This window comes from Ptychodera flava, chromosome 15 (genome assembly GCF_041260155.1).
Source record: "Ptychodera flava strain L36383 chromosome 15, AS_Pfla_20210202, whole genome shotgun sequence".
In the NCBI taxonomy this organism is placed as follows: domain Eukaryota; kingdom Metazoa; phylum Hemichordata; class Enteropneusta; family Ptychoderidae; genus Ptychodera; species Ptychodera flava.
The window spans coordinates 27702445-27724611 of NC_091942.1; the positions used below are offsets into that span (position 1 = coordinate 27702445).

At 37.3% G+C, this 22167-nt stretch overlaps 1 protein-coding gene across 1 annotated transcript in view; it reads left to right on the forward strand.

Annotated features, from left to right (window-relative positions):
* Positions 1-22167, forward strand: part of LOC139150768 (E3 ubiquitin-protein ligase rnf213-alpha-like) — an 81704-nt gene that overhangs the window by 17562 nt on the left and 41975 nt on the right. Inside the window, exons 3-5 of the mRNA XM_070723164.1 lie at positions 5181-5297; positions 6637-6835; positions 16291-16635. Coding sequence (XP_070579265.1) covers positions 5181-5297; positions 6637-6835; positions 16291-16635 — 661 coding nt within the window. The remainder of the gene's footprint in view (positions 1-5180; positions 5298-6636; positions 6836-16290; positions 16636-22167) is intronic.

Here is a 22167-nt window from a genome sequence, read left to right on the forward strand (position 1 = left end):
ATATCATGTAATTACTTAAGTTTCTTAATTAGGCTGATATGTCAAGAAATACTGCATCAAATTTCATGAAACTTGGTACAGATGTTAAGCTCACATTGCTTTAAAGGCAGGGGGAGCCTATAAATACCCCTATCTCCCTGGGCATTCATAATCCAACATGAGTGGCACATGATAACAGCGTCAACGAATGCTCCCGAAAATCTGGAGCTTTCAACAACCATGGTGTAAATTAAAGCATTGTTCCAACATATTACATTTTGTGAATACTTGTGGCATCACCTTGTTGGCGAAATTCTCTCATTTTTTCCATTTTAAGTTGATTTTTGATGCCAAAACTGCTTCGATGCTGTGTTCGAAGCGTCCAACAAACAATAGATGAAAGCATTCAAACAGCTGCCAATCATGAGGGGACGCGCAAAGGTGCAAAACGATCAAACATTTGTTGTGTACATCCGATCGATTACGATGTCAACAATGAATAAACGATTCTTACAACTGAGCAAAATACTTGACCAACGGTTACTGAACACGAGTCTCAGATGAGTTCAGACACAAACGGACTATGGTTTCAAGCAGATTGCCTCTCCCTGTCGGGCGTGATGTGTATGTTGACCTGCAGTACGATATTTTACGATAGATCTCTTTTGGAAGTATGTTGTCGCCTAGCCCTGCGTACGATGCCGTGTGTTCCCGGCGTTATACGGCCTCCCACCACAGCTCTGCTGATTGCCATGGACAAAACCGGCAACATGCGGATCCAATTCGGACGGAACACGAAAAACTACTTTTCGAACTGTTTTCGGCCGAAATCAACTCGATTCCGATCTATGCAGCCAACCCAAATCACTCAACCGCTCACAGACTGTGGAAAAATGCTCTCGTGACGTCCAAAACCGTTGTTTGCTGGCGATGCACGGTCAATGGCCCATGCAGTGGACGGCTATTGGATACGTTCACACCACGATTATACAGGTGCCCATGAGCTGCATTATTTTCTGTCGGGTCGGGGCGATGAAACTAAATCGCGATTGCTTCATCTCTGTCAGAGACACTTGACATAGATTATAGCATCAAATGTTGACCGTTCAGACTGAAACATGATGAAAGGTTTGAAGATCGCCGTGATGTCGTTCATCTCTATACGTTTTTCTGAGCTTGTTTTTTACTAAATTGCTCTAATATTATCTGACGTTTTTTTGAAATCTTAATCAACTTTTCTTTCCCAACCAGGACACAACATTACCTTTTTACTTTCCTAGTAACTTAGGATTCATTTAATTCGCAGATTAATAGACTCCTATGTGACTGATTTTGCTATCCCGATACCGATATTGCGTTCGCATTCAGATGTCTTGAAACTCACGTCATTCACTGAAATAGTTTTCGGACAAACTCAAGAAATTCGACAACTACTAACGAATGTTCGGCAAAATTTATAGAGATTAGCAATAATAATTATGGTCATTTTACCGCCTTTAGCTAAGCGGACTCGCTTGGCGGAAGCAGTATATAACGTTCTGAGTTCACATTTTTACCCTACCGTGTGAGTGTAGTATTCGAACGGGTGAGATCATAATCTTACGCTGTTCCGAGTGGCCTGGAGATTTTTTATGATATACAATAAACTGACCTTATCAAAATTACTCTGTTTCACAGTGCTTGGATATTGATATTTTTCTATACTTTTTTACTTTTAATTTGAAGTCTTTTGATTCGGCAGCACATGTACGGTTATAACCGTCATGTGATGACCGGAGTGTGCTTGTAAAGTTGTCGGCAAGTTGTCGGGAAGTTGTATTTAGAGGCTGCAGTTCGGGATTTTTCAAGATGAACAACACATTATACATTTCCTACATCTTTGAAACGGGGATTACGGTAATCTTTCATGTGATGAACATTTTTGAACGTCTTTGCAATGTGTTCCCACGATGAGTGTGAGCTGATTCTTTGTTTGTAAAAATCGTCAGAAATGGTCCAGTGACCGTGTTAAAATAGACATAGATGTAAAACCATTGCGAGGAAGATAGTAAGAAATTCACATTGCAATATTTGCTGTCGTATTTCTCTGCAGGAATAATCATTTTTTACACGTTGTGTATAAGAACAGCAAGCAGGTGTTCGGCGGTCAATTGCTTCTATCATAATGATCTTGATCGCAGCTATTTGGCGAGAAGACAGCGGGTACTTTTAATCTCGCAAAATTATTGATATCATGTCTTTGTATAGAAATTTTCGATCGGAGGCAGCTCAAATCAACAGCCATGGTACATTGGGAATAGTGTTCTCACTGGACACTCAACTACCTGCTATCAACAGAACGTTATGTACCATCGGCGGTAACACATTGGTTGTAATCTTGTCTAATTCTGCCCCGCCTTTTGTACCGTCCAGAAATTTCAAAACTAGAATTTTTTTTACCCTGACATATAATACAGCGACCTTGCACACTAATGATTATTCCACTGTTTCTGTTTGGATTTGTTGGTTTTTTAATTTGTTCCGTGCCCCTGTAAGTTTTTTTCAATACGATACACAGTTTGAATTTTTTTTCAAGGTAAATTTAGTATATTCCCAGTTTGTGGGGTAAAGTTGTCTGGAGTGAAAGTTTGAGTTGACGCTGATCGAGTAGACGTCGAGCCCGGCACAGTTGACTGAGATCCGGTCGGTTTGGGGTCGTTTAGTCCAGAAACCTGCAGAGTTCTGTATGATCACCGTTCGGCATTTGGGTGATTTTTTTTTGGTCAAAGTAATTCAGTAACAATATACGCCAGATTCCTTGTGTTGTTTTTGTCACTGTCATACGCGTATACGGACGGTTTTCGATTAAAAACTGTAAAAATATCCAGTGCTCGTAAATGCGTGCAAAATTTATTCAGTGACTGTTCACGCAGCAGTCGTAAATACGACTAGGATTTACCACCACGTAACAACTGTAAACACCGCATCAACAGTCCATACGAAAATTTTGTGCTGAATCGAGGGAGATAACAATTGCGGTAGGAAAGGTCAGTCCACCATCTGTCAAAGTTGTTGATCGGAAAAATCTTCACTGTTCACAAACTACATGAGTGGCTGTTATAGTTGTACACGTAGTTCCATGGGCTTTCCACTGTCCCTTGTTACCAGCTATGTTCAAAGTGCGTCAAGCTACGAATATTTTCATGTATGGAGTTACAGAAAAATACGGTACGCGGTGAAGTATCGGCAACATTTTGTTCAAAACCCCTGTCTGTTTGTTCCTCGTGTTGTTTTTTGTGTCCCTAACGTCGACTGGCTCTATGTGCGTACAAACATAGCAGTCGGGATTAAGATTTCCTGGATAAATAGATACACTCATCATTTATTCCGCCTCTGACGCAAAGATACACACTGTTTACATGTACCACTCCTAGGCCCTGGGATCGATTTCCATACCTTTAACAGTGAAAAAGCTAGACATTTATCAGTGTCATGTTAATTAATTTGTAACTGCTTATGTAATGAACTTTCCTAATTAGAGTGATATATCCACAAATACTGCGTCAAATTTGATGAAACTTGGTACAGATGTTGATCTCATAGTGTTGTAAATACTGCATCAAACTATATGAAATATGGTACCGGTGATAATCTGTCAGTGTTAGGATAGTATGCAAAAATGTTTGGCAACATCCTGTCGATTAATTCCTAGTTGACTCATTTAATGACCTTTTGTAATTAGGATGGCGGCCTACATTGGTTTTATGTTTTCACTACTATGGAACTCATTCTTGGCCATTGAGCGCCATCTGTATCGCAGTGTTTTTATCACAGACATATTAATGAAGAGGATTCTATCCTCTCTGAGGACTTGTAATTAAAGTACCCATTAACAAGTGGGGACTGTGTCATCAACGATGACTTGTTAAACTTATAATAAAATAAAAGTGATAATATTGAACACAAAATTTTCAAAGTTACAACAAAGTAAAAGTATTTATAAACGTGTCTTTATTTTTATAAAATGAGGGTACGGACTTTTCACAATAGTGAATATTGTTTTATGAAATTCGATTAAGTTCAGACATACAAAAGATAGGTGAGATATACACTTTAATAACAGCCTCAATTAATGAACAGGACTCTATCGTCTCTCTATGAGAACTTGTAATTAAAGTACCAATTATCCAGTGGGACTATGTCATCAGCGATGACTCGTTTATAGGTTCCTAGGGATGACTAAAATAGGATTAATTGAAATTTGCATATGTGTATTTAGGGGCAATTTTTGCCATATTTGGTCAAAACGTCTTTTTTTGAAACCACTTATCCCATTACTTTCAAATTAGATGTGCAGGCCCTTATGAGGTATAACTTTTCGTATCTGATTAGGTATAAGATTGATTTGGTGTGGAATTCTATAAGTAACCATTCCATCAGAATGTAATGTCATGTGTGTACTGGTATTGAGTATTTCTGTAAAATTGGAGCACAGTGTCATTGACACTGTCTTTATTGATTTAGCCACGCACAGTAAGTTAGGCTATCCACAATGCTCCTTGATTTGTGCATTCAAATATTACGGTATTTGCCAAAGGCTCATTCAATTTTATCAAATTCCAAACAATTTGAAACTTAGAATTTACTTTCAAGATTATTTGAAAAAAATATACTCCAAAATTATATATTAATTTTAAAATTCAAGAATAAATTGAATAAGAAGCTGATGTTTGAAGGTGCTAAAAATTGTACACTTGTGAAGGTATATCAGTAACTGAAATGTTCTCATCATGCCACCTGTCAGAAATGCAAATTTCTTTTGTCATGAATACTGAAAAAAATTAATATCCTTTCTTTTCCCAACACAGATGCAACTTATTCCCTTAGTTTCCTTGAAAATATTGTGTATCGCGTCGAAAATGTCTGTTGACAAAATGACAAAATTACTTTCTCCTCCATAGAAAAGGGGTTGATCTATTCATTATTCACAGAGGGACATAAGAAAGTTATGATAACGAAATGTCAGAATTTTGAAATATGGACTGAGCTGTTCTGTGTACTGAAGAAATTTGCTCCATTTCAATAAGTGATCTGCTTGTGTACTGATCCTAGAGAATTGTGGGTAGCCTCACTTAACTGTGTAATCCACCTGATATGGAAATTCAGTGAAGGATCAGTAATTGACAGATTCATACATAATGATCCCTTTTCCCGCATTGCAGCTTACAAACATGGAGAAGGTCAAACTTTATTGCCATAAAGATGTTCAAGGTTGCAATCCAATTGTTCAACGAATACTGAGTGACGCAGCTTTTGGTGCTGTTGAAGTAATTTCCAAGGTTTGTGAATTGGAAGTGATTTCACATCAACAAAACCCAGCATATACTAATGACAATATTTTATAAGCCGAACTATCTTTGTAACTTTACTATCTTCATTGATATTCATAAAAACACACATTGATTGTTTTCTACTCTGAGGTGAAGGAAGGTAATCACTCTATTCCATTTACTATACAGTTACCAATGATTTTGACGATGAGATACAGCTGGATATTGATACACTACCTAATTAGGTTTGTCAGTTTGCTGGCGAATTTACCCTTTTAGTGGTCAACTTTTACAACTTTGCGCCAACATCAGACAGACTAAAACAGCAGGTGACGCAGCAAGATGTCTGTAAACTAATTTACTATGTAGTATGTTTATATCTTTACAGCAGCTATCAGTTTCAATGGTGACACACACACAGACTGGTTGCCAAGTTTTACAAGCAGTTCAAATTCACGGAGAGGTGGTAAAAGAACGATGTTACTGCAAATTTAGACTCAGAGGACAGTGTTCTTTGTAGTTGAATATCAATAAAGTTCATGACTTCAAAAATAATAGAGTGATGTGTAAAATGAACAAACTTTACTTTGGTTATCAACAAATGAATGACACCACATTTCTCAATGAGCTGACATCGGGGCCTACTTCAGTACGAAGTGAACTTGGGGGTTTCAGGCTATTTCGTGAACGTCATTTGTTTTCTATATTGACAAGATTGTAGCGACAAGCGATAAAAACATTGCAACATTGTAAGAGTGTTTATCATTTCTAGTTGATCCGACGTTTTTATTAAACACAAAAAATAATAAAACTAACAACCCAAGGTCTTTGTGTCAGCAACTTTGTAGCCTAAAAAAACTCAGACAAGAGTTTTCTATATTGACAAGATTGTAGCGATAAAAACCTTGCAACATTGTAAGAGTGTTTCTCATTTCTAGTTGATCCGACGTTTTCATTTAACAGAAAAAAAGTCAGTCTCTGTGTGTGTCACCATTGAAACTGATAGCTGCTGTAAAGATATAAACATACTACATAGTAAATTAGTTTACAGACATCTTGCTGCGTCACCTGCTGTTTTAGTCTGTCTGATGTTGGCGCAAAGTTGTAAAGGTTGACCACTAAAAGGGTAAATTCGCGAGCAAACTGACAAACCTAATTAGGTAGTGTATCAATATCCAGCTGTATCTCATCGTCAAAATCATTGGTAACTGTACAGTAATAGTATAGCACACACAATTTTTATTGTAGAAATAACTGTATTTGGTTGAGAAATTGAAGCCTAAGTTCTTGGCAAAACTTTGCTCTCTGTTGTACATGTGTCAAAGAAATTCCTGTTTTTTCCATTTAGCACAAGAAGGAATCAGAGACTTTTATCAAGTCATTTTATTCAACTGAAGGACGTGAAGCAGCTGAGTATGGGCATCTGTTTTCACATTTGTTGGAAAAGTCTTGGCCAAAGTCTGTACATGGTAGAGCTCCTTCACATGAGGAAATATTGCAACATGTGCTGACATGGACACCATTCGCAGGATTTTTCAAGATGACAGGTAAGAGTATCTTCATTTAAAAAATTCTAAATATATGACAAAGCTATTGCAAAGAGCTGTTTGCATTTGTAAAATTTCTCTGTAAACCTACAGTTACTGAAGAAAGTCTCTATGACCTTTACTTGAAAAGCAAACGCACTGTACAGCTGAAAACATGATTAACCCTTTGCACCTCAATTTGGCTGAGACTGCCCCACTAATTGTATTCACGTATGCCCAGTTAGGCCTAACACAGCCTGTGCAAACACACTACAGTGATCCCATTACGGCCTCAATAGGCCTGTATTTTTAATTACTACACAAGGATCAATTACATAGTTAGTTTTTGTCGTGACGACCACACAAACCTCAATGACATTTAACAACATCTTAACTATGAATGCATTTTCCAGCTCCATGCAGGGTTGAGCAAATCCATTTTGAATCCAGTGGTCCCAGACCAGTAGCAAAATCAATTAAGTGGTCCTGCAACTTGGCCTTGTGGTCCTGCTTTACCCCATTTTTTAGCTCCCATATATGCATAATGTATATATGCAAATGGAAGGTATTCTTATAAGGTGGTAAATGTTGTCTGTATGTATGTATGTCCGTCCACGACAAAAACTCCTAAACCGCAGCACCTACTGTCTTAGTAGGGGTGTCGCACGTCCGTTCAACTGCTCACACTGAGTCATAACTAGCTGATTGCAGGTAAAATAAAATGTAAAAAAAATACGGTAAAACTGCATATTATCACAATTTTTTTTACAGGATTTATATATTCAATAAAATATCTCATCAAAACTCAATTTTTTTGTAGTCTTCTTTGTTTTAAACCCGAAAAATGAAAGGTCAAAATGTCTGTGTTCCGTTACCGGCCGCCGCAGTACGCGTAGGCGGTCACTGGTACCCGGAAGGCAAGTCGTGCGTAAGTATAATGTATAAAGTGTGAAACAGGCTCCCCACCTAACTATCCAAAATGTTTTTGTGTCGAGTTTGTGTTTGGTTTGTTTCAAAAATGTGTTCCTACATTCTTATCCGATTGTTTGTGTTAATAAAAATGTTTGTTTCGCCTCGGATATTTGTAGGGAAGTTTGGATTAGTGTGTACGGTAATGTTTTGTTTGTGTGGGGAAAGCTTATGGCGAGACGCAGCCGGACCTATGGTGTTACAAAGTTGATAGAGTGGCCCTTTGACGCTTGCGTTTCGAAACCCGAGTGTGGTTTCTCATCAGTCGCAATGTAGATTCTTTCCTTTGTTTGTATTTGTGAAAATTTATTTTAATGTGTTTTAGTGATCTTGCTCATCGAATAGCGAGGCAAGAATATCAATGTTGGGGTCTCATTGTGAGTCCATTTGGTGGTCTGGTTTGTTTGTTTTTTGTTTCTCCACTTCTGTGAATTTTGTTTTGACTAGTGTGTACGTTTTTGTTTCTCTTGTAGGCAATGATTGGTGATTCTGGAAATAGATTCCTTAGAGTTGAGTCCTTCTCCAGTTCAGCCCAATGTTTCAAAAGAATTGCTTTAAGATCTTTTGTTTTTATGTAGGGGCTGTATGTTGTACTGAAGATGAGTTTGTTTGCTGTTTCTTTACGTGTAATTGTACGGTTTGTTAGTGTATTACGAATACTGTGGTTTATTTTGTCTGTTATATTCGTAATTTCGTTGTTTGTGTATTCTCTGTTGAGTAGTTAGAAAGCGACTTTTTTAGTAAAGTCATCATTGTTGTTACAAGTGCGAGCGTATCGAAGGATTTCACCTTTGATAAAGCCATTAAATGTTGCTGTCGGGTGACACGATTCTCTATGTAGAAATTGGAATGTGTCTGTTGGTTTAGTATGTGTTTTGATGTCGAGGATATTTTCTTTGTGGTATCTTGCACCTTTGAAAACTACTACATCTAGGAATGTAATTTCTTGCGTTGAGTTTTCGTATGAAAACTTGAATGTTGGGTGTATTGTGTTGATTTTTTGAATGAAATTAGTGAGTTCGGTTTGTGTTCCAGAAAGATTGCAAAGACATCATCTCTGAATCTTTTCCAGAAGTGAATGTTGTTGTTGTTGTTGTTGTTTACGATTATTTTCTTTTCAAGTTCATGAAAAGCAATGTCTGCAATTTCCGGCGACGCATTCGATCCCATGCTGCAGCCGCGGGTTTGACGGAAGTATTGCTTGTTAAATTCAAAACTGTTGTGTTTTAGAATTAGTGAAAGCATTTCTATTAAGTAGCCCGTTGTGGTTTTTTGATACCGTAATTTGTTTGAAGCGAGGTTTGTGAGTTTAATGTTTCACTGACTAGCCGAATCGCTTCGTCGTGAATTGTGTTTGTGTACATCGATACTACGTCGAGTGTTACAAGAAATGCATGTTGGGGGACATTTGTTTTTTCTATTTCTTGTATGAAATTTGTTGTGTCTTTTAAATACGTTGGTTGTTGCTGGACCAATGGTTTTATGAAGTAATCCAGGAATTCTGAGATTCTGTTAGTGGGACTGGAGCAGCCACTAATTATTGGTCTTCCTGCAAACGTTGAGTTTTCGGGCGGCGGTTTGTGAATTTTAGGTAGTAAGTACCACTGCGGGGTACGGATTTTTATGTTTTTTGGATCGAGATACTTATAAGTATCATGGTCGATGTGTTTTTTCTCGTACATTTTGTTTAATAGTTCGTGTACTTTGTTTACTGTTTGTTCTGTGTCGTCACTGTCTAGTTGTGTATAATACTGAGTGTTGCGTATTGTCTTTCGCATTCGTGACGTAATCTTTTGTGTTTACAATGACGATGCCTCGACCCTTGTCAAAGGGTTTTATTGTAATTAGCCTATTGTTTGCAAGCTTGTTTATCGCGATTCTTTGAGCACGCGACATATTCTGTTTCCTTGTTTGAAAGGGTATCTCTAGAAGTGCGAGTTTTGTCGCTTCCAGATAGCTTTCGAGTTTTGTATTTCTGTTGTTCGAGGAGTCCAGTTTGATTTTTCTTTGAATGGTTGTTGTTGCGATTGTTTGTGCCTCATGATGTAGCGTAGTCTCATTATGCGACTGTATTTGTTGAAATCATGAAGTAGTTTTATTCTGTTTGGTTTTTCGAATAAATTTTAGGCCTTTGCCTAGTGCTATTATTTCGGTGTTTGTTAGTTTGAGCGATGAGAGATTTTTGATGAATTTCATGTTGTTGTCGGCATTTCTTTGGATGATAGCCGATTTATTTCTACGGCTCTTTTGTCTGTTCCGGTGTTTTTTCATTTTGTTTTTAGTTTTTTTCGTGGTGTATTTCTTTCTTATGTTGTTACGGTTTTTGTTATTTCTTTTATGTGTTTGTGTGTTACGTGTTTTTTTCATTTGTTTTTGGTTTTTTTTCGTGTTGTATTTCTTTCTTATGTTGTTACGGTTTTTGTTATTTCTTTCATGTGTTTGTGGTGTTTTCTTGCATTTTTATTGGTTTTTTGGTAGTTCTCATTTTTTGCTCACGTGTTCACACACGTGAGCATATGGTTTAGCCATGTCTGTGTGTGTGTGTGTCTGTCTGTGTGTCTGTATCCCCATTATCTCAAAAACGGCTGAACGTATTTCTGTCAAATTTGGTAGACATCTTCAGAATTCAAATGGCTAGAACTGAAAAGGTTTTGGTGGGCGTGGCTTGCATATTAATGAAGTTATCACAGTTTTAATTTTTGTGATACATGGTAGTCTATGGGAAGCATGATGACCATGGTTTCTGGACATCTCGACCCCTAACAACTCGACCCCAGTCAACTCGACCGCTACCAACCTAATCCTGGTTAGACCTAATATAGCCTTGCTCCTTCATGCCAAATATCAAAGTCACAGGTATTGCCAATTTTGAGAAGAAGATTTTTAAAGTATTATTTTTCTGATTTTTCTATGACCTTTGACCTCCCCTATACCTATGCAGCTAAGCTATGGCAATGGCTTATTCTGGCCTATGTTAAAGTCCAAGACAGCCAGCGTCTATTGGACAATGGCCAGTAGGGGACCAAATTGCTCTCCACAATTTTGGGGATTCCACTTGACCTTTGACCTTAGCATCTTCCTGCAACTCATTTATTATGTGCATTTCTAATTCTGAGCTAGCCAATAGAGCTGGAGTCTGATTTTTGGTATATAGGGATAACTTAGCGATACAAATTTTTTGACAAAATGTCATGTGATCTCGATGACCTTTGACCTCAAATATACATATATGGCCATAACTCAGTAACCACAAGTGCTACACCCTTCATATTTAGTATGATGGGAGACCTTATGACATCACATCCTGTACCTCATTAATTATGTGCATATCTAATTCTGAGCCAGCCAATAGAGCTAGAGGTCTGATTTTTGGTATATAGGGATAACTTAGCAATACCATTTTTTGACAAAATGTCATGTGACCCCGATGACCTTTGACCTCAAATATACATATATGGCCATAACTAAGTAACCACAAGTGCTACACCCTTCATATTTGGTATGATGGGAGACCTTATGACATCACATCCTGTACCTTATTAATTATGCACATATCTAATTCTGAGCCAGCCAATAGAGCTAGAGGTCTGATTTTTGGTATATAGGGATAACTTAGCAATACCATTTTTTTGACAAAATGTCATGTGACCTCGATGACCTTTGACCTCAAATATACATATATGGCCATAACTAAGTAACCACAAGTGCTACACCCTTCATATTTGGTATGATGGGAGACCTTATGACATCACATCCTGTACCTTATTAATTATGCACATATCTAATTCTGAGCCAACCAATAGAGCTAGAGGTCTGATTTTTGGTATATAGGTATAACTTAGCAATACAATTTTTTGACAAAATGTCATGTGATCCCGATGACCTTTGACCTCAAATATACATATATGGCCATAACTAAGTAACCACAAGTGCTACACCCTTCATGTTTGTTATGATGGGAAACCTTATGACATCACATCTTGTACCTCATTAATTATGCGCATATCTAATTCTGAGCCAGCCAATAGAGCTAGAGGTCTGATTTTTGGTATATAGGGATAACTTAGCAATACAATTTTTTTGACAAAATGTCATGTGACCCCGATGACCTTTGACCTCAAATATACATATATGGCCATCACTAAGTAAACCCAGTGCTACACCCTTCATATTTGGTATGATGGGAGACCTTATGACATCACATCCTGTACCTTATTAATTATGTGCATATCTAATTCTGAGCCAGCCAATAGAGCTAGAGGTCTGATTTTTGGTATATAGGGATAACTTAGCAATACAATTTAACTTGATTTTAGTCATTGAAACTTGCTATATACATCAAAGATACTGTGATATAACATTATTGAAAGTCAAAAGACATTTTTACTTCAGCCAATTCCTTATTTGCATATTAAATGAATTTTCTTACTTAGGGATATTCATCTGAATTGACTTGATCAAAATTGATGTTACTTGCTATGTACATTTCAGACACTGTAATACAATATTATTGAAAGTCATTAAGCATTTTCTCTTCAGCCAATTCCTAATTTGCATGTTTAATGAACTTTCCTAATTAGAGATATATATCTGAATTGACTTGACCAAAGTTGACAAAACTTGCTACATATATTGCAGATACCATGATACAACATTATTGACAATCATTAAGCATTTTTACTTAAGTCAATTCCTAATTTACATATTTAATGAACTTTGCTTATTAGGGATATATACTGGGATTTACTTGATCAAAGTTGGCAAAACATGACAACATTGATGATTATACCTGGTTAAAACAATATCGAAAGTCATTTCACATTTCATGTCAGCTAATTTACAATTTGCATATCTAATGAGCTTTCACAGCTCGGCATATATGGCTTGAAGGACTTGGCCAACGGTAATTACACTTGCTATATAAAATGGTGATACAATGACAGCAGTCAAAGAACTTTAATACTTTTATTTCAGCTAATTACATATTTGTATACTTCATGACCTTTGAGAATTATTCGGCGGTGATTATTGTTCATTATGTTGATCATAATACTTTCAATGAAGTTGCAAACATGTGGCAAAGGTTCAAATTTACACATAACTGTATGAAACATGTGAGCATTTTCAGTTAATATCTGGTGGAGTAGTTGTTGGCCCTGAAAAGGGCCGTTTGGTATGGGTTTTTGTTTTAACGCTTAGAGCGTGTTTGTTGTTTCGATGTATCTTCTTTATGGTTCTCTTCGATGATTCAATGTGTTTCGTGAGTAGTTGTTTTGCTCTCTTTTTCTCCCCAGTGTCGCTGATTTCATTGATGCATTCGTTGGCTGCCTTGATTGTGTCCTCTATTCTTGTGTTATTTTCTTCTTGGTGCAGTGGGAGATAATTGTTGATAAGTTCACAAATTTGAGCCCACTTTGCCTATCTAGTCTCCATAATTGCTTTGATTCGTGAGTAAGATTTTATCAACATGTAGGGTCACTTTATCATGGGCCATTGGCTGTTAGTCTTTGGCCTCGTGAATCAGTTACTGAACATAACACAACTGACACACTTTGCATTGTGGTACATGCAATTAAACTTTTTTGCAGTGAATCTTTTTGCCTTCTAATAGATTTACAAACTGCAATATATTTAAGCATGGTTTGCTCCACCCCAAAGACAAGCAAAGTCACTGTATTCCTTTGTTTCAGTCCTTGTTAACGTGTTAGATAAAAACAAGTTAAAGGTTTGTCTATTTGTGCACTGGTATCCAGTGGCAACACATGTAATTTTAATATAACTGTTTTTAATTCAAACATCCCACGTATAATGTCATGATGGCACACCTGGGAATTTTGATAACATTTTCCAAAACAGTCGAAAAGTTTATGATAATGAAATCTATAAAACTAGCAATAAAGAATTGTGTGAACGATTTTCCAGTTAAAACTAATTATTGGTGGTTGAGTACAACAGCAGTTGACTTCTAGTCAATAACTTTGAGGTAAACAACCTGAAGTGAAGAGCAAATACAGAGGGTGAACACCACCAGCTAAAAAAAAATTGCAAATTTTCAGAGAAACATTTAAAAAAAGGCCATAGCGTAGGCACTGAAGTGAACCCTAAAATGTTTGCTCAAATCCATAACAAGCAAATTTGTAAAATTTTTTAATGAATATTTTTAGTTAGAAGTATTGTCAACATTTTGAAAGAGTCAGACATACTGTGATATCAATTACCATTTTTCCTTTTAATTATTTAGAAATGAAAATTACGCAGAAAATGTAGTACTTATCTATAAGTTTCAAACATCGTTTGAGTAATCCATGATATGTTGGTGTAGTGATATGTTTATCAATTGCTCTGCCTTTATGAAAGGTTTATAAAGTTCTACAGATGCAATGGCATAATGTACATAATGTTAGGAGCAGACCTTATGTTTTGAGGTTACCGATCGCTCCGCTCGCCTACCGCTCGCACAAATCAAATTCTGCGAGAGCGATTAGCCGCTTGCGCCATGGCTGGGACCCAGGTTTTTGAGACCAAAGGCCCTCGTTGTATCCAAAATGTAACATATTCTAATCTCCTCCGATCAACGCGCGAAGCACAGTGTAGCGAATAAAATTATGCTTTCAATATTCAGTTCACTTCACTTCGATATGAATTACGTTCTCGGTAAGCAGATTCTAGCAATGGAATGGATCGATTTAGGTGCTACATTACAGTTGATACAGTATTACATTAGTACTCGTCTAGTGATAGCGTATTGGCTGCGGGCCTAACACTTCAATATAGCACCACTACCGTTCGGAATTTACATGTACACAAATGTACAAAGTACAGTCCTTCATTTTCACATTTTAAAACCAACTCCGTTTTTTTGGCTGCTATATTCTTTCGAAGTGTTCAAAACACAAATGGTTATCCTGCCGCAGCAAGATTTCATAGGAAAAATATGCGTGACAAACGATCATATTGCTTATGCTATCGAGATCGAATGTGGAGAAAATGTCTGCAACATGACTAATGGCACTACACTTGGCAACTCGCGGAAACAAATGCATAATCTCTGATTAAACAGTTTAGCCTGAGCGACTGCTAGGTCTCTTGGTCCTTTGAAAGCTTAAAATAATTAAATTGACTCTGAAAAGTCGGACAGATACCTGATACTTCTGAAAAAAGATCGTGAAATGAACGTGAGTTCATTCTACCGTAAAACTTTGAAAGACGTAAATTTTTGCGACATTTTGGCGTACAGCATAGGAGTTCTGTGTGACTGTCGTAAAATGGTACCTGTTGAAACAATTGGCAGCCCTCGGCCCTCTTCACCTTTGAGTGTATACACACCACTGATAATGTACCTCGACGTGGCTGTTATGATAAATTCTTTTTGTTTTGTGAAATGTAAACTTGTGATCACTTCGATATATCACGGTAACAATTGGCCAAGTTAACTTCGGTTGAAGACCAACAAGCATGCAGGCCGCTTCAGCAGGCCGCAAACGTAAACAAATGAAACATAACTTGACTGTGGACTGCTGGTAGCACGATTCAGTGTATAGTTCTGGACGTGTACTCGGCGTAGTTCAAACTATGGAGGTAATAATAAAATACCTCCATGTTCAAAACCAAACTTGCTTGATGACAGCACTGTTGTCTTGGTAGGTGTTTGTCTTAATGCCAATACATCTAATGTGCATACTATTTTTAAAAGGCTTGTATGAAAAAAATCATGAAAAAGTTACATATCCTTTTAAAAAGTATAACTTCTTCTATTTGTCCATTAATGCAACAGAGGCCACATTTCTGCATATTTATTGTTCGAAAAATGTTGAAAGTGAGCCAATATGCTATGAACATTTGGATGGGAGAACACTGCTTATCCTGTTCCATCTATCAAAATACATAACCCGTATTTTCTCCCTTCTATATTACATAATAATAAGAAAGACAGCTAGTGCATATTGTTTTCGTAACAAATTTTATTCATGCACTCTCCATACTGTTTTCAGGGGACTTGTTAAGTCACTCGCCTAATGTCAGCAGTGCCATGTTCAAATCACAAGAGATGACACAATTTCTTATTTTCACTCGCCTGACTATTTTCAGGGGAGCTGCTAAGTCACTTGCCTACCTATCGCCTGGATAGTTTCAGGAGAGTGAATTTTAGCTCTCCTGCCATTTTCAAAAAATAAGCCCTTGTAGGAGCTGGTGATATTCAACAAGCAAAAGTGTTCATCCACCAAATACAGCTTTTAGAACATCATTATCCTTGAAGAATACAGAGAATTTACAATTTCCTTGGTGCAACAGTCAAGGCAAAATGCACTTAACACTAAAGCTGTGACGCATGCTGTGACATCACAGGCTTTGTATACACATGCATAATATAATCCCTCGTATACACCTTTGTACAATACAACAAGTTTCCTAACCGATTAGGTTGAGTAATATTCATTCATATATTGTACTAAAAAGTAGGAAAATAGCATAAGTGAACACATCAAATTTGTTCTTCATTCTTGCAGATTCAAGTAAAGGTGTTGGTGCTATCCTTCACAAAGATGCGCTGGATTATATTTCTGTTGCCAAGGTAAAGGTTGACACATTAGTTAAGAGCCTGCTTGAGGGATCCGTACTGGTTTCTGAACTAAGACTTATTCTCAGCAACTCGGCTCATTTTGTTGATCTTCACAAAGTTTCTTCAGAAGTTACCTCTCTATCAAAAGCAAATGCTGCTGGAAGTGGAAATGAGATTTCATGTCAGAATCTTATAAAGATACTGGACAGTAGAAAGAAAGAACTTGATGCCTTTGAAAGAGAGAAGACTCTGCTGCATGGCTTGCTTGCTGCCTGCAAGACAGTTCAACCTGGTAAGTGTTTCTGTTAAATCTGTCATTTTAACTTCAATTTTGACATATGTATCTGTTAGGTGGAAGAAGCCAGTGTGTGTATGTCTGTCTGTTTGTATGTAGAGGCAGACAAAGCACAGTAAGGCTATGTCTAACACAAATTATTTCAAGTAAAAAGTAATAATATCTATTACTTAAATTTCATGCATCCTGCAATCCTCAGACTGAAACTTAAGTAACAGATATTATTACTTTGTTCTTAAAGTAATTTGTGTTATTATGTATAATAGGGAGGTTAGTGAAAATTTGAATCCATTAATAGCCAGTTTTTGATACCATAATCTTGATAAGTAAGGTTAATGAAGCAAAACAAAAAAAAAATTTTGAACATCCGTCAAGTAGTTCTTGAGTTACAGTAGTCGCTAGGTTAGAAAAAAACAACATTTCCAGGAAAAAGGATGATAAAATTGTACTAATAACAAAAATGACTTTGTAGGTCGTGGAAACATCGTTGGCTCAGCATTTTTAGACCTGAGCAAAGCATTCGATCTCGTTGATCACTTGATCTTGTTGTCACAACTTCTCAAAAGAGACGGCACATTGACAGTGAAAACTTCAACCTCACTTTGGCTAGTAAAACTATTGATCGCCTCTCATCAGAGAGGTTGCTAGGGGTCACTATTTCTAATAACCTAGACTGGTGTGAACACATTTCAACAACTTTGGCGCCATATTGATTTGTACCGAGTAACACGTTAATTTCAACGCTCGTGAATTGCAATCGAGTTATTAAGCCAGAAGCGGTTTATCACACCTACAGAAGTCTAAGACTGTCTTCATAAACAAGGTGAAGTCATGGGTATCAGTATCCAACTTTGGCGAGGGCGTATTGGCGGGTTTTTTCAACCAAAATCCTGGAGGTGTGTCGTCGTCCACGGCAATACTGAGACAAAGCATGTTGTATGGCCACCTGCACTGGACATTCTATCCAGAGCTACTGCGACCATCTTTGTGATTGAACTTACATTTCTACTGGGTCATCTACTCTCACAGCAAAACATCTCCAAGATATTTAACCTATCAGTCTATGAAGGAACAACCGAAGTGTTAGAAAACGTAAGTTTTGTTTCGTTCGACTTTCGTTCCGTTACCAGTTCAACGAGCTTTACAAAGTATGTTGGTCTACAAAGCAATGTCCACGTATGCATTCCGTTACTGCTAGCCATGTGCGGAGACATCGAACTGAACCCCGGCCCTAGGTCATTACGACATACGAAAATTACTGAGGGACAAATCAAGGTGACGATAAAGCTACTGATACTGGTTCTGATGCTGCAAGTGACTCAGCGGCAAGTGAAGTTGGTCTAAATGACATTATGCGTGAAATAAGAGATTTGAAAACTGATCTAAAACAGCAGTTCGACAAGTCTGTAAATGAAATGTATTGTAGAGTAGAAGACTTGAAAGAAGAAGTTACCACGTTAAGAAATGAACTGAAACAAAGTCATCGAGATTTTGCGGGACTGGCCGAGCAAAACAAAATTCTGAGAGATAGTGTAAATGTTTATCTCGCGAACTTGATGACATGAAAGGCCGAATGAAGCGAGACAATTTGATATTTTCAACGTCGACCAGGCAAGTAATGAAACGTGGGAAGAATCAGAAAATAAAGTCAAGGCAGTAATATCAGAGCAACTGGGGCTTAATGGTGAACACTTCGAATTTGACAGAGTCCATCGACTGACTAATGCAAAATCACACCCTCAACCAATAATCGCTAAGTTTGCACGCTACAAGCAGAGGGACCTGGTTCTGCAACGAGCAAGGTCCGCATTGAAGAATTCAACACTTAGAATTTCGGAAGATTTTTCACCAAAGACACGGGAAACGAGGAAAAAGCTTGGTCCATTTCTGAAAAAGGCGAGAGAAGAAGGAAAGCGGGCTTTTTTGAACTACGACAAGCTCAAGATTGAAGGAACATTGTACATATTTGATGACTTGCTCAATGATATCCGTGCTATAGGTAGCAGTCGACGCTAGGGGTCAGGCCAAGGCCAACGTATAACACCTGAACATGACACAGTCACTATACAGCAAAATGTAAACGATCATTCGAGTAACGATGACATTGCATTTCTTTGTTGGAACATTAATGGTTTGAGTACCAAGTTTATAGATAGAGATTTTTTGTCTTATATAACTAATTTTGACATTATTTGTTTAACAGAGACATGGGCACGTAATTCTTTTCAATTTGAGATTTCAAACTATTATGCAGTCAATTTATTTAGAAAGAAACTTGCACAGTTTGGAAGATATTCAGGTGGAATTTCTCTTTTGTAAGGAATTCAATCTGTTCTAGTGTTCAACAGTTGATTGAATCAACGGAAGATCTCCTTTGGCTAAGGTGTGTTTTAAAAATAGCTATGCAATCGATTCATTGCTAATTTGCATTGTATACTTATCACCAGAGGGCTCATCTCAGTATGCTAATGATGTATTGTTTCAAATTTTAGAAGATGAACTTGCCAAGTTTACGTCCATGTACAATGACTGTCCAGTAATTGTCTGTGGCGACTTCAATGCCCGTACGGGTTGTCTCTCGGATGATCTAGAAAGTTCCAATGATTTTCTACCTGTTGATGACTATGATTTAGACCCTATTTTGCCATTACGTGAGTCGTGTGACTCTTTTATAAATGACTATGGTAGACGTTTACTCAATCTCTGTAAAAGTACGGGTCTGAGAATTGTAAATGGCAGATTTTTTAAAGAGCATGATAGCGGCGGTTATACTTACATTACTGAAAATGGCGGAAGTGTGATAGATTATGTTTTGCTGCCATATAGAGATTTGTATCTTTTATCAGATGTTTATATTGACACTAGAACTGAATCTGACCACCAACCTGTAGTATTTAAACTTAAGTTATTACCATTGACCAAAGTAAAAGTTATTTTGCCAGGCACTGCTGCGAATCTTTTGCGCAGTGATATATTTAGTTGTAAATGGGATGTGTGTGCTCTCGAAAAAGTGAATAGATTTTGGGCAGTTGCTTCAGAGGGTCCCAATATTAGTGAAATTAATCAGCTTATTGCAGAAGGAGACATCGAAACCGCCGTTTCCTCACTGAATGTTTTAGTTTACAATTCGCTTTCTTCTATGAAAATGTGTTCAACAAAAAATCCAAAGAGTACTAGAAATGCTTGGTGGGATAGAGATTGTGAATCTCTCAAATTGAAAGTGAAGCGCGCGTTAAAAACACACAAATTTATGCGTACATCATCGTCATTTCATGAATTTAAAACACTGCAGCGCACTTATCGCAACCTTTTGAAACTTAAAAAGAAACAGTATGACTTGCAGAAGCAGAAGAGTTTACTTGATGCCGCTATGGATTCAAACTCAGGGCGCTTTTGGTCTATGCTGAGACAGTTCACCCCAGGTCCACCTGATTCAATTTCCCCGAAGGAATGGTTTGATTATTTTGCTGATTTATTCAACACTCCTGGGAATATTGATGATGCTAATAATGATTTCTATGTAGAGATTGAAGATTTTGTAAATGAATATTTTACAGGATCCCGGGTAAATGATGATATGCAAGATATTACTTTATTGGATACTTACTTACTTGACAGTCAAATATCACTTGATGAATTAGACATGGCTATTAGTAAGCTAAAGACGGGAAGGCTGCAGGTATCAATGGTATGCCAGTGGAGTTTTTAGCTCCCATAGCCATATGTATATATGGCAATGGAAGCTATTCTTATAGGCTAGGAAAATGTCTGTATGTATGTTGTCTGTATGTCTGTGTGTCTGTATGTCTGTATGTCTGTATGTCTGTCCGTCAACATCAAAAACTCCAAAACCGCTGTACATTTCATCTTGATATTGGTGTGTACATGGATGATGGGCTGTAGATGAGATTTTGTTCAAATGAAGTTGCCATTGCCAAAAATATGCAAATTAAGTGAAAAAATGTAAAAACAGTCAAAATTGAAAAAACTCAATAACCACTGAGCAGATTACATGAAAAATTAGCATGTAAGTACTTTGGGCTGACATGAAATGATTGTGCGCATCTTGGGTCAGTATCTTGGACTTGCTATTTTTCATGATTTTTTTGTAATTTTCTCCCATTTTTGGTCAAAAAATCTCCTGCTCTGAAACCACCAGTCCGATTGATTTGAAACTTGGTATGGAAGTGCATAGGAGTGACCTTTCCCAAATTTGGGCAAATCGTGGTGAAATTTGCATATTTTTAGTTTACACGTCCATAGACTCCCATGTATAGCAGATCTCATAGACTCCCATGTATAAGGCAAGATATCAATAGACTCCCCCATGTATAAAGCCACAAAAATATAAAATTTAGTTTCTCATCGTATTCATATTGCAAAAAGGATGCAGTGACACAATTTTTAGTCCCCACGGATGAAGTCCAGTGAGCTTATAGATTGGGTCATGTCCGTCTGTTCGTCCATCCGTGAGTCCATCCGTTCACGCAGATATCTCGGATATTTTGACAAAATGTCATGTGACCTTGATGACCTTTGATCTCAAATATACATATTTGTCCATAACTCAGTAACCACAAGTGCTACAGCCTTCATGTTGTATATGGTATGATGGGACAGCTTATGACGCCACATATTGTACCTCATTAATTATGCGCATATCTAATTTTGAGCGAGCCAATAGAGCTAGAGGTCTGATTTTTGGTATATAGGGATAACTTAGCAAAACAATTTTTTTGACAAAATGTCACGTGACCTCGGTGACCTTTGACCTCAAATATACATATTTGTCCATAACTCAGTAACCACAAGTGCTACAGCCTTCATGTATGGTATATGGTATGATGGACAGCTTATGACGCCACATATTGTACCTCATTAATTATGCGCATATCTAATTTTGAGCGAGCCAATAGAGCTAGAGGTCTGATTTTTGGTATATAGGGATAACTTAGCAAAACAATTTTTTTGACAAAATGTCACGTGACCTGACATCAAATATTCATATTTGTCCATAACTCAGTACCCACAAGTGCTACAGCCTTCATGTATGGTATGATGGGACAGCTTATGACGCCACATATTGTACCTCATTACTTATGCGCATATCTAATTTTGAGCGAGCCAATAGAGCTAGAGGTCTGATTTTTGGTATATAGGGATAACTTAGCAATACAATTTTTTTGACAAAATGTCACGTGACCTCTGTGACCTTTGACCTCAAATATACATATTTGTCCATAACTCAGTAACCACAAGTGCTACACCCTTCATGTTTGGTATGATTGGACACCTTATGACGCCACATACTGTACCTCAATAATTATGCGCATATCTCATTCTGAGCGAGCCAATAGAGCTGGATGTCTGATTTTTGGTATATAGGGATAACTATAGGAGAGAAATTTTTTGACTAATGTCATGTGACCTCGATGACCTTTTACCTAAAATATATGTTTATGTCAATAAATAAGTAACCACAAGTGCTATGTCCTTTGTATTTAGTAGGATGGGAGACCTTATGACAAC